General features: G+C 38.2%; 1 protein-coding gene across 2 annotated transcripts in view; it reads right to left on the bottom strand.

The window, feature by feature from the left end:
• LOC133541828 (ral guanine nucleotide dissociation stimulator-like 1) overlaps positions 1–14812 on the bottom strand; it is a 74139-nt gene that overhangs the window by 43600 nt on the left and 15727 nt on the right. The window contains exons 2-8 of one of the 2 annotated variants that reach the window (XM_061885458.1): positions 11313–11605; positions 5132–5176; positions 4782–4984; positions 4558–4706; positions 1984–2232; positions 691–794; positions 312–396 (exon numbers count right to left, since the gene is read on the bottom strand). In XM_061885458.1, coding sequence (XP_061741442.1) covers positions 312–396; positions 691–794; positions 1984–2232; positions 4558–4706; positions 4782–4984; positions 5132–5176; positions 11313–11605 — 1128 coding nt within the window. Of the gene's footprint in view, positions 1–311; positions 397–690; positions 795–1983; positions 2233–4557; positions 4710–4781; positions 4985–5131; positions 5177–11312; positions 11606–14812 lie in introns of both variants that reach the window. The other variant, XM_061885457.1, reaches the window with a different exon arrangement.

Here is a 14812-nt window from a genome sequence, read left to right as displayed (position 1 = left end):
TTGTTGGGTGAGACGGAACTGCATGATTATTACGGCGCCTTTATCACCCCCTTGTGGTGAAAAACTATGACAATATTAACGTACTTACACTTGCTCCGATCTTCCTGAAATTTTTGATTGTGAATTGAGTATTGGGTGGGATGCAACTGCATTGGCACCAATACTGCCCCCTTGTGGTGGAAAAATATAACACTCATAACTTCCTTATAGATGCGCTGATCCGTCTGAAATTTTTAATGGTTGGTCGGGGTGAAGGGAGGCCCATTCAACGCTGCTAAGAGCTTAAATTTTGTTTGCTAGTTTGGTCTCACCTCCATCAGGAGTGCTCTGTTGGTGAGGAGACAGTTTTCATCAGGGAAGCTTTCACAGAGGTTATCAAATGTTGCCATGCTGTCCCTGCAAAAACAAAAAATGTTTAGTGAGTAACTATTTCATGTAATGATTAACTAATGCTTTGTCCAAGCGCGGGTGTTATGTCACGGACAAAACACTATCAAGGTTTGCCTTTGTTATCCTTTGCCACTTTGCTAACTTACTGCAATGCTCATGACCCGCCCTGTAATGTGGGTCACTCCAAAGCAAGTAATGCGCTGACGTTGCCCTTGGCCAAGGTTTAACACTCTCATTAAAAGATAGTTATGACATGCGACATAAAACCTAGTTGTGTATGGAAGGAATGTCTGAATTCACCTGCCGACTGCAGCCCAGGTCTTTCTCAGTCTGTAGACCGCATTGGACTGAAGAGCGGACAGGATCGCCCTGAGTGAGGAGAAGTTCTTCAAACTGCGACACTCCTACAGAGAAACACCAGAAAAAAAGTCAATGGAAAGTAAACCTATTTGAATGATTGTCAATGCAATATGCAGGTTTTTCTAGTTGATAAAGAGGACCTAAAATGCAAAACTTTTCTTACCTTTAGGTGAATGTTTTTGTGTATTTGGGATCTGCATAAGTCCCGAAAATGTGAAGTCACAACATACAGGCATGGCAGAAATATTTATATAAAAATATTGCCTTGCGGATTATCCATATATGGAAAAAAATTACCCAAAGTGCTTTGCGCAAATCCGCCATTGCAGTCCTTTTTCTCTATCCTCTTGTTGTGGGGCAGACTGGCACATGTATCCTCCGCTGTTGCCATTTCTGATACAAAGCAGCGTATAGTTTGAACTTAATTTGTCAGTAGACTCGCTATGGAGGTGTTAAAAACTACAACAAAGATGTCGGGGAAAAGACGCGCTCGAAGTGTTGCCAAGTAGCAAAACTGTGCATCCTGAAGAAACCTTCCAAAAGAAAATGGTCTGTAAAACATATAACCAATGCAACATTTTGACCAAAGAACCACCATTAAATCTAATTAGACAAGTGTTTCTTAACCATAGGGCGCCCTAGCCGTTTCTCAGCAGCAACACTACTCGGTTGTAATACAATTTTCCACAACTTGTGGCTGTAATGACAATCTCCAACAAAGAGAAGTCTGGAGCTCAAGTCATAGAGAAGTTTTCTAAGCACAAAAAAGTATGACTAAAACGGTAAAGCTGTACTTTAATTAGCATTTTTTTATTTACAGTTTAGTTGAGAAAAATATTAATTATTAATTTTGTTTATTTTAGCACAACATATATTTTTATTAGTGCATTCCTATGTATTACATTTCTTTAATAATTATTTAACCTCAGTGAATGACTAAATAAACAATCTTTTTTTCATACCATCTGATGGAAGTAGGTTGGATATAATTATCTAATATGATTACAATCAAGAGTAAGATTACAAATTCAGTGTTAGTATTTAAGTGAACCCCTTCAGTTGTGGAAAAGTAGGGCCTCGAGGTCAATAAGATGAGGAACCCTTGATGTGGACCAGAAGGAAGTTTTAGATGTCAAAAACAATATCATAATTCCTCTATAAGGCCAACCGGTCCTGGCCAAAACCCAAATCCAATAATATATGGATTGATTCTAATTTGACAAGCTGACTCACCTGTGCTATTCTGATCCATTTCTCGATGATGCGAGCTCGATGAGGTGGAGCTATGGGAGGCAAGCAGGAGGAAGTGAGACAGGCGGCGTCACATGTGGGGCGGCACAGCAGCGACACGATGACCAGGTTGGTGATGGCATTGAACTGCGCGACGGTGGCCCTGATGGTGGGGGACATGTTCTCCTTCTTGTCCCTTTGTGACCAGATGCAGCCCAAACATTGGTATGGAGCCACCTTGACAAATAAGGCCTGAAAAGAAACAATTAGCCTGATTAACACAATACATCTTAAGTGGAGTTTGTAAGTCTTACACTTTTGCCAGTTCCCTGAACAGCTATTGGTTAAAAAATTCTAACACTTTGTCTGTGGTCACTGGCGAAAGGATTAAACCGAACTATAGCACCTCAGTCATCTACCCTTAGCAAATCCTAAAATAATATTGTAGCAGTCACTACTTTGTTGGCGAGAAGACTCACTGGGTTTAATTGGAAGGCTACAGCGCCACCTAGCCACTCCCACTGAATTAAAGATGTTCTGTATTTTCTGAAAATGGAGAAGACTAATTTAGATAGTTTAGTTAGATTAGTGGTGTTCCTCAAAGTTCAATCTTAGGTCCTCTGTCATCATTTGTTCAACTTCTTTAGTTAGACTAGTAGTGTTCCTCAAAGTTCCATCTTAGGTACTCTCTTTGTAATCATTTGTTAATCTTCTTTAGTTAGACTTGTGGTGTTCCTCAAGGTTCCATCTTAGGTCCTCTGTCATCATTTGTTCAACTTCTTTATAGTTAGAGCAGTGGTGTTCCTCAAGGTTCCAACTTAGGTCCTGTCTTTGTCATCATTTGTTCAACTTCTTTAGTTACACTAGTGGTGTTCCTTAAGGTTACATCTTAGGTCCTCTCTTTGTCATTATTTGTTCAACTTCTTTAGTTAGACTAATGGTGTTCCTCAAGGTTCCATCTTAGGTCCTCTCTTTCTCATCATTTGTTCAACTGCTTTAGTTAGACTTGTGGTGTTCCTCAAGGTTCCATCTTAAGTCCTCTTTGTCATAATTTGTTCAACTTCTTTAATTAGACTAGTGGTGTTCCTCAAGGTTCCATCTTAGGTCCTCTCTGTCATTATTTGTTCAACTCCTTTAGTTAGAGTAGTGGTGTTCCTCAAGGTTATATCTTTGGTCCTTTCTTTGTCATCATTTGTTCAACTTCTTTAGTTAGCCTGGTGGTGTTCCTCAAGGTTCCATCTTAAGTCCTTCCTTTGTCATTTGTTCAACTTCTTTAGTTATACTAGTGGTGTTCCTCAAGATTCCATCTTAGGTCCTCTCTTTGTCATCATTTGTTCAACTTCTTTAGTTGTACTAGTGGTGTTCCTCAAGGTTCCATGTTAGGTCCTCTCTTTGTCATCATCTGTTCAACTTCTTTAGTTAGACTAGTGGTGTTCCTCAATGTTCCATCTTAGGTCCTCTCTTTGTCTGACATTGAATGGTTGTTTTGCAAGGTTTCAAGAACTGTGGGGTGCCTTCCTGAGATATGTAGAAGAAACTAAACTTAACCCCGTTTGAAAAACAATCGAAATGTGGGTGGTTGGTGTATCTCTCTAAGGCCATTCAGTGGTGCAGTTGTGTGTGGTTTTATGTTGACATCTGCCTGTAGTTTCTTACTTATTTTTTTAAATTATTATTATTTATTATATATTTTTGGGGGTTTTTAGTTTACTTGTTGGGGGGGAGAAAACATTTGATGTTTGTTGGACAATTCATGTCATTTTTATGTGCCTGAAATAAACAAATGTTTATAAAACAAAAAAACAATAGAACGTTTTGTTTGACACTGTCACAGACAACTTGAATTAAAATAGGAATATCCCGACTAAGGTTTTTGGCCTCTGATTCTGATTCGATTTTTACCTGTCAGGTCCATTTCGATTTTGAATGACAATCCCATACTTTTGACAAATAAATATTGAATTGAAAATATTTTATGGCAAGTAACTAAAGTAAACACAGAAACATTTTTTTATTCTATTTATAATTTTCTAGATATGTATTAAATTTGTGGTATTGAAAGCTACATAAAGTTATTTTTTGCAAAATAAAGGAGCTAAAATACTATAACTACAAAAAAGCAAAAACTAGTATTGGCTTATATTTTAAATCAATCATCATCAAAGCCTTCATGTATCCTGAGTGTGTAAACAATAACGAAAACGACCCCCAAAAAATTTTGTGATAGTAAGAACAAGACAATTAAAATGTTTCGATCCAAACACGAATCACAGTATCGTTCATATACTGATACTAGGTTTTGATAGTAATGACATCTGGATCGAGCACCCCTACTTTACATCGAAGCTTTAGCAGTTTGCTTTTAAGTATGAAGTATGCTTAGCCTTTCGTTTTAGTATTGTTCTCCAGTGATAATGATACTTGGAAGAAACTTAGTTCATTAGTATTTTAGAAGCAGCTTCGCACTGTGGCTAGACAACATTTTTCTTGCAGCTGTCCCATGATCGGGACATTTCTATTAAAGCAACATGAGAGGGTCAGAATACCTAACAAGGTTTGAACAGTTCTTTCACGTACAGAATCAATGCGGGTGAGTTGCTGTGCAATGGCTCCAGCTGAGAAATCCAAAATGTCTCCTTGATCTTGAGAGTTTTCACATCCTGAATCCTCATCACTTGAAAGCTGCTTGTCTTGCTCCACGTCGGCTGTTCTCGCATTTGTCTCAGCTTCTGAGGAATCAGCACGTCAAAATAAGCAGTGCAATATCGCACTCATGTCATTTAAGTAGGATGGAGGACTACCTTCTTCCTGGAACCTCCTTAGCAGGTTTTCAGCCTGGCCAGCCAGAGAACAAAAGTTAGGCTGAGAGCGCATTTGGTCATGAACAGCACAGCTGAGTCTGAGGTGATCCAAAAGGAGTCGGAGCCCAGAGTGCAGCGGAGGGTCTCTGAAGTCCTCGCTGTACTCATCCAACCATGTCTGGACCAAGGCCAACAACGGTGGACTAGGGAGACAATCATCACCTTCATTATTCATTTGTAATTCATTTGAAAGACACTTGCGGGCAGAAGAGTTGACATGTGGTGTGAGGAATTCTCAACAATGATGGGATGACAAAACACAAAGTCCATCGTAGAAGCCATCCACTTACCTCTGGTTGTATTCACTCGTGTCTAATTGTGACGCTGCGCCGTTTCTGCAGGGCAAGAATTAAAAAAAACAATTTATTTTTGCCTGGATTTTCAAAATATAAACAACAAAAAAACTATATACATTAGGGCTGCGAATCTTTGGGTGTCCCACGATTCGATTCAATATCGATTCTTGGGGTCGCGATTCGATTATATATCGATTTTTTTTCGATTCAACGCGATTCTCGATTCAAAAACGATATTTTTCCGATTCAAAACTATTCTGTATTCATTCAATACATAGGATTTCAGCAGGATCTACCCCAGTCTGCTGACATGCTAGCAGAGTAGTAGATTTTTTTTTTTTTAAGAAAGCTTTTATAATTGTAAAGGACAATGTTTCATCAACTGATTGCAATAATGTAAATGTGTTTTAACTATTAAACGAACCAAAAATATGACTTATTTTATCTTTGTGAAAACATTGGACACAGTGTGTTGTCAATTTTATGAGATGCGATGCAAGTGCAAGCCACTGTGACACTATTGTTCTTTTTTTTTTTATTATTATTTATAAATGTCTAATGATAATGTCAATGAGGGGTTTTTAATCACTGCTATGCTGAAATTATAACTAATATTGATACTGTTGTTGATCATATTAATTTTTGTTTCACTACTTTTGGTTTGTTCTGTGTTGTGTTTGTGTCTTCTCTCAATTGCTCTGTTTATTGCAGTTCTGAGTGTTGCTGGGTCAGGTTTGGTTTTGGAATTGTATTGCATTGTTATGGTATTGCTGTGTATTGGTTTGTTGGTTTGATAAAAAATAAAAATAAAAATAAAAAATAGATAAAATAAAAATTAAAAATTAAAATGTCGATTTTTTTTAAAATGAGAATCGATTCTGAATTGCACAACGTGAGAATCGCAATTCGTATTCGAATCGATTTTTTCCCACACCCCTAATATACATGTATATGTGTATACATATACAGTCAAGGTTTCTGTGGATTATCCGTTATACAGTGCTCAAATCAGGCTTGTAAAGAGGATATAGTCTGTGTTTTTTCCTGAACTAATGTCTAACGTGTGTATATATATACACAGACGGACAGAGACAGACAGACAGTTATATATCTCATCGAGAGAATGCCAAGAGTGTGCAAAGCAGTAATCAGAGTAAAGGGTGGCTATTTTGAAGAAACTACAATATAAAACATGTTTTCAGTTATTTCACATTTTTTTGTTTAGTACTCAACTCCACATGTGCACATTCCTAGTTTTGATGCCTTCAGTCACAATCGACAATAGTCATGAAAATAAAGAAAACGCATTGAATGAGGTGTGTCCAAACTTTTGGATATATATATATATATATATATATATATATATATATATATATATATATATATATATATATATATATATATATATATATATATATAAATAGTAGAAAAAATACATTTATGTTAGATAATAAGTCATATCATAAAATACAGGGTCCATAATATGAATTTGTTTTAACTATTAAATTAACTTAAAATTGACATTTTGGTGAATAATGGCAATTTTGGGAGGTTGTCAAAGCTTATGAGATACAATGCAAGTGTAAGCCACTGTGATTGTTATTGTTTTATTGTCAATGGCTGTAAAAGTGATAGAAAGGATAAGTGACAATAACAATTACACATTTATATATATATATATATATATATATATATACACATATACATATATATGGTTTCCCCTAGACTGCCAATATACCTGTGGCGGCGGGGGGCGTGGTCATGGGCGTGGTCACATGACATCATCGAATAATTTGCCTAATCTGCTATATGATTTTCTAAACCAAAATTTCACAAGTGTTTTTGCGATTGACTCTCCTTAGTTTTGTGAAATTACTATTGTTTTTTAAAATGTGCTTTATAAATATACAAAAATTCAGTCGATTGGTTAAAAAGGCTACAAAACATTTGAAAACAAATCTGTTGTTATTAATTAGTATTAAGATATATTTATATCCTGTTACCACATTTTTCATTAATTGTTGTTGCTAATTGTCCAGTGGTACTTTGAGAATTTTTCAAGAGTCATTTGAGATACTTTCAATTACTTTTTTTTTTTAAATCATAAACAACCAGCATCAGTTTTAATCTTCTTCTGGTAGCATTGATATTTTTACATTATTTAGCCATTTGATGCTGGAAAATGCTTTATTCATGACCATATTAAATATAAAATGTGCATTAAAAATATATAGAGTACGTATTAATATATACAACGGTGTAATATTATCTTTGCGTTTGTGAATTTTCCAATGCTCCAGTTGAACTGAAATGCTGACAGAATGTAAGAATAGTTTGAATGTTGGACTGGTTTGAATGTTGAAGACTTTGAATTTCCAGAAAAAACGGAATTTGGTTTGGAACTTGGGAAAGTGTTAGTTTGAATGTCCAGGATGAGTGGAATGTGTTCATGTTGGAATTGTTTAAATAGGTTGAAAAATTTGGAAATTAAGCAACTTGGAAAAATGTCCCATTCATTTCAATATTACTTTCTTAAAATTTGGGAATTTTGGGAAAAGCGACATTTTTTGAAAATGATTAATAGCATGAATGTCCTAAGTGAGCTGAATTGGTTAGTGGTGGAATTGTTTAAATCGGTCAAGAAATGTTGAAGTAGTAACAGTTTTTTAATTAAAAAAATGGTATTACGGAATTTTGGGAAAACCGGGACTTTTTCAAGTTCTTAAACCAACTTGTTTTTTGGGCCTGACTAAGAGGTATGTTTTGACAGTGGATCGGTTGAAATGCCTTGAAAAACTAGTCATCGCAATAAAAAAGGTTGGAAATAAAAGGGATTCCTGGAAATTTGTTGAATGTGGAAAAATGGTTGTTTAAATATCTAGTATGAATTGAATGTGTTGAAGGTGGAATGGTTTGAATCAGTTGAAAAATGGATCATTCATTTTGAATTAAGAAAATGTCCCGAAAAACTGGGAATTCTAGGAAATCCGATAATTTTTGTTAATAATTGTTAAAATAGAGCACAGATTTTCTGAACAGACTCAATATTTTGAAGTTGCAACGGTTTGAATTGGGGGAAAAGGAATGAGTTGTGGAACTTTGAAAAATGTCCCATTCATTTCAATAGGAATTACATGGAAATTTAGGAATTTCTTGGAAAAGCAGGACATTTCCGGAATAGTTGGTGTTGGAATTTTTCAAAACGGTCGAAAAATGTTGAAGTAGTAACATGTTGAATTGAGAAATGCTATTATGCAATTCCTGAAATTTCAGGAAACTGGGAATTTTTCCAGTTCAAAAAACAACTCTGTTTTTTGTCCTCATTAAGAGGAATGTTTTGTAAGTGGAACGGTTAAAGTGGGTTGACGAATGTGAAAGGAGTAGTTGCCAAAAAAAAGGGTAAAAATAGGGGTTGGAAAACGAGGAATTGTGGGAATTCCCGGATTTTTTCAGAAATTGTAAAAATGATATTTTGAATGTCCAAGAGGAGTGGAATATGTTGAAGGTGGAATTGTTTGAATCGGTGGTAAATGTGCAAATGGTGGATGCTTGAAAAATGTCCAATTCATTTTGAATGTAAAAAATGTCCCACAAAACCTGGAATTATGGGAAATCTTGGAATTTTTGGACTTTGATAAGGGAAAGCCTGTGATTCCCGAATAGGCTGAACGGATGGAAGTTGGAACAATTTGAATCGGGTGAAAAATGTGGAAGGTAAAGCGCGCCAAAATCTGGAGAAGAACAAAATGTCCAGAAAAACTGGAAATTCCAGGAAATCCGGGAATCTTTGAAATAATTGTTGAAAGGGAACACACAGTTCCTGAACAGACTAAATATTTGGAAGTTGCAACGATTTGAATTGGATAAAAAATGTAGGGGTTGTGGAATTTTGAAAATTGCCCCATTCATTTCAATGGAAATTGCATGGAAATATGGACATTTTTTGGGAAAATGCAAAAACATGGTTAGTGTTGGAATTTTTCAAAACGGTCGAGAAATGTTGAAGTAGTAACATGTTGAATTGAGAAATGGTATTACGGAATTTCGGGAAACCGGGAATTTTTCCAGTTGAAAAACAACTTTGTTTTTTTGTCCTCATTAAGAAGAATGTTTTAAAAGTGGAACGGTTGAAGTGGGTTGACAAATGTGGAAGTAGTCGCCAGAAAAAAATTGTAAAAATAGGGTTTGGAAAACTAGGAATTGTGGGAATTCCTGGAATTTTCCAGGATGAGTGGAATATGTTGAAGGTGGAATGGTTTGAATCCGTTAAAAAATTTGGAAATGGTGGATGCTTGAAAAATGGTCAATTCATTTTAAATGGGAAAAATGTTCCGGAAAGCCTGGAATTCTGGGAAATCTGGGAATTTTGGGAATTTGATAAGGGAAAGCCTGTGATTCCCGAATAGGCTGAACGGATGGAAGTTGGAACGGTTTGAATCGGGTGAAAAATGTGGAAGGTAAAGCGCGCCAAAATCTGGAGAAGAACTAAATGTCCAGAAAAACTGGAAATTCTAGGAAATCCGGGAATTTTTTAAATAATTGTTGAAAGGGAACACAAAGTTCCTGAACAGGCTGAATATTTGGAAGTTGCAACGGTTTGAATCGGATAAAAAATGTGGGAGTTGTGGAATTTTGAAAATTGCCCCATTCATTTCAATGGAAATTACATGGAAATATGGGAATTTTTTGGAAAATGCAATAACATGGTTAGTGTTGGAATTTTTCAAAACGGTCGAGAAATGTTGAAGTAGTAACATGTTGAATTGAGAAATGGTATTACGGAATTTCGGGAAACCGGGAATTTTTCCAGTTGAAAAACAACTTTGTTTTTTTGTCCTCATTAAGAAGAATGTTTTGACAGTTGAACGGTTAAAGTGGGTTGACAAATGTGAAAGTAGTCGCCAGAAAAAAATTGTAAAAATAGGGTTTGGAAAACTAGGAATTGTGGGAATTCCTTGAATTTTCCAGGATGAGTGGAATATGTTGAAGGAAAACCTGGAAATCTGGGAATTTTTGGAATTTGTCAAAAGAAAGCCCGCGATTCCCGAATAGACTGAACAGTTTGAAGTTGGAATGGTTTGAATCGGGTGAAAAATGTGGAACTTAGCCTGCGCCAAAATCTGCAAAAGAAGAAGAAAAAAACGTATGGGTGAATGCTTTGGAGCATTCCCAAACACAAAAATAGCTTCGGACCAAAAACGGCCCCCGGGCCACACTTCACACACCACCACTTTGTAGTTCATGGGTGTCAAACTCTGGCCCGCAGCCCAAATTTGGCCCGCCGTGTACCTTCATTTGGCCCTTGAGGCAATATCAAATTAACATTAGAGCTGGCCTGCCGCTTTAACGCCACATTCACCACTAATACTCATACTCGTCAACCCTCCCGATTTTCCTGGGAGACTCCCGAAGTTCAGTGCCCCACCCGAATTTCTCCCGATTTCCCCCTGGACAACAATGTTGGGGGTGGGCCCTAAAAACACTGCCTTTGGCGTTCTCTACAATCTGTCGCCACGTCCGCTTTTACTCCATACAAACAGCGTGCTGCCCCAGTCCCATAATATATGCAACTTATACACTTACACAAGTGAATGCAATGCATACTTGGTCAACAGCCATATAGGTCACACTGAGGGTGGCCGTATAAACAACTTTAACACTGTTACAAATATGCGCCGCACTGTGAACACACACCAAACAAGAATGACAAACAATTTGGGAGAACATCCACACCGTAAAACAACACTACATATACCCAGAACCACTTGCGGCACTAACTCAACCGGGACACTACAATATACACCCCCGTAACCACCAAACCCCGCCGCCAAAAAGAGGCATTCAATTTTTATTTTTTATTTTATTTTTATTTGATATGCCATTGATAATTTTTAATTATTATTATTTGAAACTTGATTTCGCATTTCACTATAAAGTTATAGAAGTCTTGCTTGTTCAATATTCAATGCAAAACTTGTTTGGGTCCCTATCAAAAGGTTAATTTGTTCAACCTTGGCCCACGGCTTTGTTCCGTTTTAAAACTTTGGCCCACTCTGTATTTGAGTTCGACACCCCTGTTGTAGTTATTTGGGACAAACTTTTGCAATCCGTTATTTTTACTGTGCAGACTTGAAACTTGCATTGCAGTGTGGTGTGAAGAAACGTGTCATTGTACCGATGAAAGATGAGCTCCAGAAGCTTTTCCGTGCTGGTGAAGGTTCTGTAAGTGGTGAGGAAGATCCTGCTGTAGTCCTGCTGCTCCACACAGGCGGGCTCAAGGAGGTGACTCACCAGCTTTTGCACACCGCCCGCCTTCAGACGGCGAATTTTGACAGTTCGGTACTGGACGAAAGCGCAGGATGGATTGGCATCGGCGGGGTTGGGCAGGGAAGGGACGGGCACCCGATGCAGGGTGATGCCGTACACTGCACCGTCCTCGCATTCTTCGCCCCACTCCTGCACCGGGTTCTGGGGATTGCAGAGAGCAAAAGCGGAGATTAGTTAAGGCGCATGTCATTTAAGGCCAAGTAATTTAATGTGGCCCGCCAACGCCTGGAAATAATATGCATCAATAAAGTACTACTTTCCAATTGGACAGAAAAAAAGTAATTTATTGCATGCAATTGCATATATTTTTATTCAATAATATCTAAAAATATAACAAACACTATATTATTGTAATTTTTTCAAGAAGGTCTTATCTTTGTCAATGTGATGTCAGGAACATCATACCTACCGTCAAGCATGGTGGTGGTGGTATTATGCTCTGGGCCTGTTTTGCTGCCAATAGTCAAAAGTTTACATACTCTTGTAAAGAACATAATGTCATGGCTGTCTTGAGTTTCCAATCATTTGTACAACTTTTCTTTTTTTTGTGATAGAGTGATTGGAGCACATACTTGTTGGTCACAAAAAACATTCATGAAGTTTGGTTCTTTTATGAATTTATTATGGGTCTACTGAAAATGTGAGCAAATGTGCTGGGTCAAAAATATACATACAGCAATGTTAATATTTGCTTACATGTCCCTTGGCAAGTTTCACTGCAATAGATAGCCAGTTAGTACTTTATTGATTCATTCAGGAAAATTAAAATAAGGCGCTTTTGTTAGCCATCCACAAGCTTCTGCTTAAATTTTTGACCACTGCTCTTGACAAAATTGGTGCAGTTCAGCTAAATGTGTTGGTTTTCTGACATGGACTTGTTTTTTCAGCATTGTCCACACATTTAAGTCGGGACTTTGGGAAGGCCATTTTAAAACTTAATTCTAGCCTGATTTTGCCATTCCTTTAACACTTTTGACGTGTGTTTAGAGTCATTGTCCTGTTGGAACACCCAACTGCGCCAAAGACCCAACCTCTGGGCTGATGATTTGAGGTTGTCCTGAAGAATTTGGAGGTAATGCTCCTTTTTTATTGTCCCATTTTCTCTGTAAAGCATCAGTTCCATTGGCAGCAAAACAGGCCCAGAGCATAATACTACCACCACCATGCTTGACAGTAGGCATGATGTTCCTGGGATCAAAGGGCTCACCTTTTCTCCTCCAAACATATTGCTGGATATTGTGGCCAAACAGCTTAATTTTTGTTTCATCAGACCACACAGCAGCAAACTTTGGACGCTTCTGGAGCAAGGGTTTCCTTCTTGCATGGTAGCCTCTCAGTCCATGGCGATGCAAAACACTCTTGACTGTGGACACTGACATCGGTGTTCTAGCAGCTTCCAATTCATTGCAGACCTGCTTTTTGGTGGTTCCCGATTGACTCTTGATCATCCTGACCAATTTTCTCTCATTAGCAGGTGATAGCTTGCGTTTGCTTCCTGATCGTGGCAGAGACAAAACTGTGCCATGTACTTTATACTTACAAACAATGGTCTGCACGGTTGCTCTTGGGACCTTAAGCTGCTTTGAAATGAATTTCCTGACTTGTTCAAGTCAATGGTTCACTTTTTCAGATCTGTGCTGAGTTCCTTTCACTTTCCCATTGTCGCGTTTGTAACCGAGTCTAATGACTGCATCACATGAGCCGTATTTAAATGGGCTCAGAGAAGTCAACAGGTGCTGTCAATCATAATCACTCATGTGAAGTTAAGAGGCCATTCCATGAAGCTATTTTGATTTGATTGTGACTTTTCTACATCACCAAAAGATAATGTTGCTGTATGTATATTTTTGACCCAACTGATTTGGTCACATTTTCAGTAGACCCATAATAAATTCATAAAAGAACCAAACTTCATGAATATTTTTGTGACCAACAAGTATGTGCTCCAATCACTCTATCACAGTGGTCTCCAACCTTTTTGCAGCTGCGGACCGGTCAATGCTTTAAAATTTGCCCCACGGACCGGGGGGTGGAGGGGTGTTGGTGCGGGGGGGGTTTTTGTGGGGTTTTTTCTGTAAATAAATACAATCATGTGTGCTTATGGACTGTATCCCTGCAGACTGTATTGATCTATATTGATATATAATGTATATATTGTGTTTTTTATGTTGATTTAATCATTTAAAAAACATTTTTATTTAATTTATACTTATTATCTTCGACTCAACTTTCTCCTTTGAGTCACACATTAAAAGCGTAACCAAAACGGCCTTCTTTCATCTCCGTAATATCGCTAAAATTCGCTCCATTTTGTCCACTAACGACGCTGAGATCATTATCCATGCGTTTGTTACGTCTCGTCTCGATTACTGTAACGTATTATTTTCGGGTCTCCCCATGTCTAGCATTAAAAGATTACAGTTGGTACAAAATGCGGCTGCTAGACTTTTGACAAGAACAAGAAAGTTTGATCACATTACGCCTGTACTGGCTCACCTGCACTGGCTTCCTGTGCACTTAAGATGTGACGTTAAGGTTTTACTACTTACGTATAAAATACTACACGGTCTAGCTCCATCCTATCTTGCCGATTGTATTGTACCATATGTCCCGGCAAGAAATCTGCGTTCAAAAGACACCGGCTTATTAGTGATTCCTAAAGCCCCAAAAAAGTCTGCGGGCTATAGAGCGTTTTCCGTTCGGGCTCCAGTACTCTGGAATGCCCTCCCGGTAACAGTTCGAGATGCTACCTCAGTAGAAGCATTTAAGTCTCATCTTAAAACTCATTTTTATACTCTAGTCTTTAAATAGACCTCCTTTTAGACCAGTTGATCTGCCGCTTCTTTTCTTTTTCTCCTCTGTCCCCCCTCCCTTGTGGAGGGGGTCCGGTCCGATGACCATGGATGAAGTACTGGCTGTCCAGAGTTGGGACCCAGGATGGACCGCTCGTCGGGACCCAGGATGGAACGCTCGCCTGTGTAACGGTTGGGGACATCTCTACGACGCTGATCCGACTCCGCTTGGGATGGTTTCCTGTGGACGGGACTTTCGCTGCTGTCTTGGATCCGCTTTGAACTGAACTCTCGCGGCTGTGTTGGATCCTCTATGGATTGAACTTTCACAGTATCATGTTAGACCCGCTCGACATCCATTGCTTTCGGTCCCCTAGAGGGGGGTTGAGGGTGGGGGTGGGGGGTTGCCCACATATGAGGTCCTCTCCAAGGTTCTCATAGTCATCATTGTCACTGGCGTCCTACTGGGTGTGAGTTCTCCTTGCCCTTATGTGGGTTTTCCGAGGATGTCGTAGTGGTTTGTACAGTCCTTTGAGACATTTGTGATTTAGGGCTG

The sequence above is a fragment of the Nerophis ophidion genome, linkage group LG23 (assembly GCF_033978795.1).
Source record: "Nerophis ophidion isolate RoL-2023_Sa linkage group LG23, RoL_Noph_v1.0, whole genome shotgun sequence".
NCBI classification, from domain to species: domain Eukaryota; kingdom Metazoa; phylum Chordata; class Actinopteri; order Syngnathiformes; family Syngnathidae; genus Nerophis; species Nerophis ophidion.
This window is presented reverse-complemented; position numbering and strand designations above follow the sequence as displayed.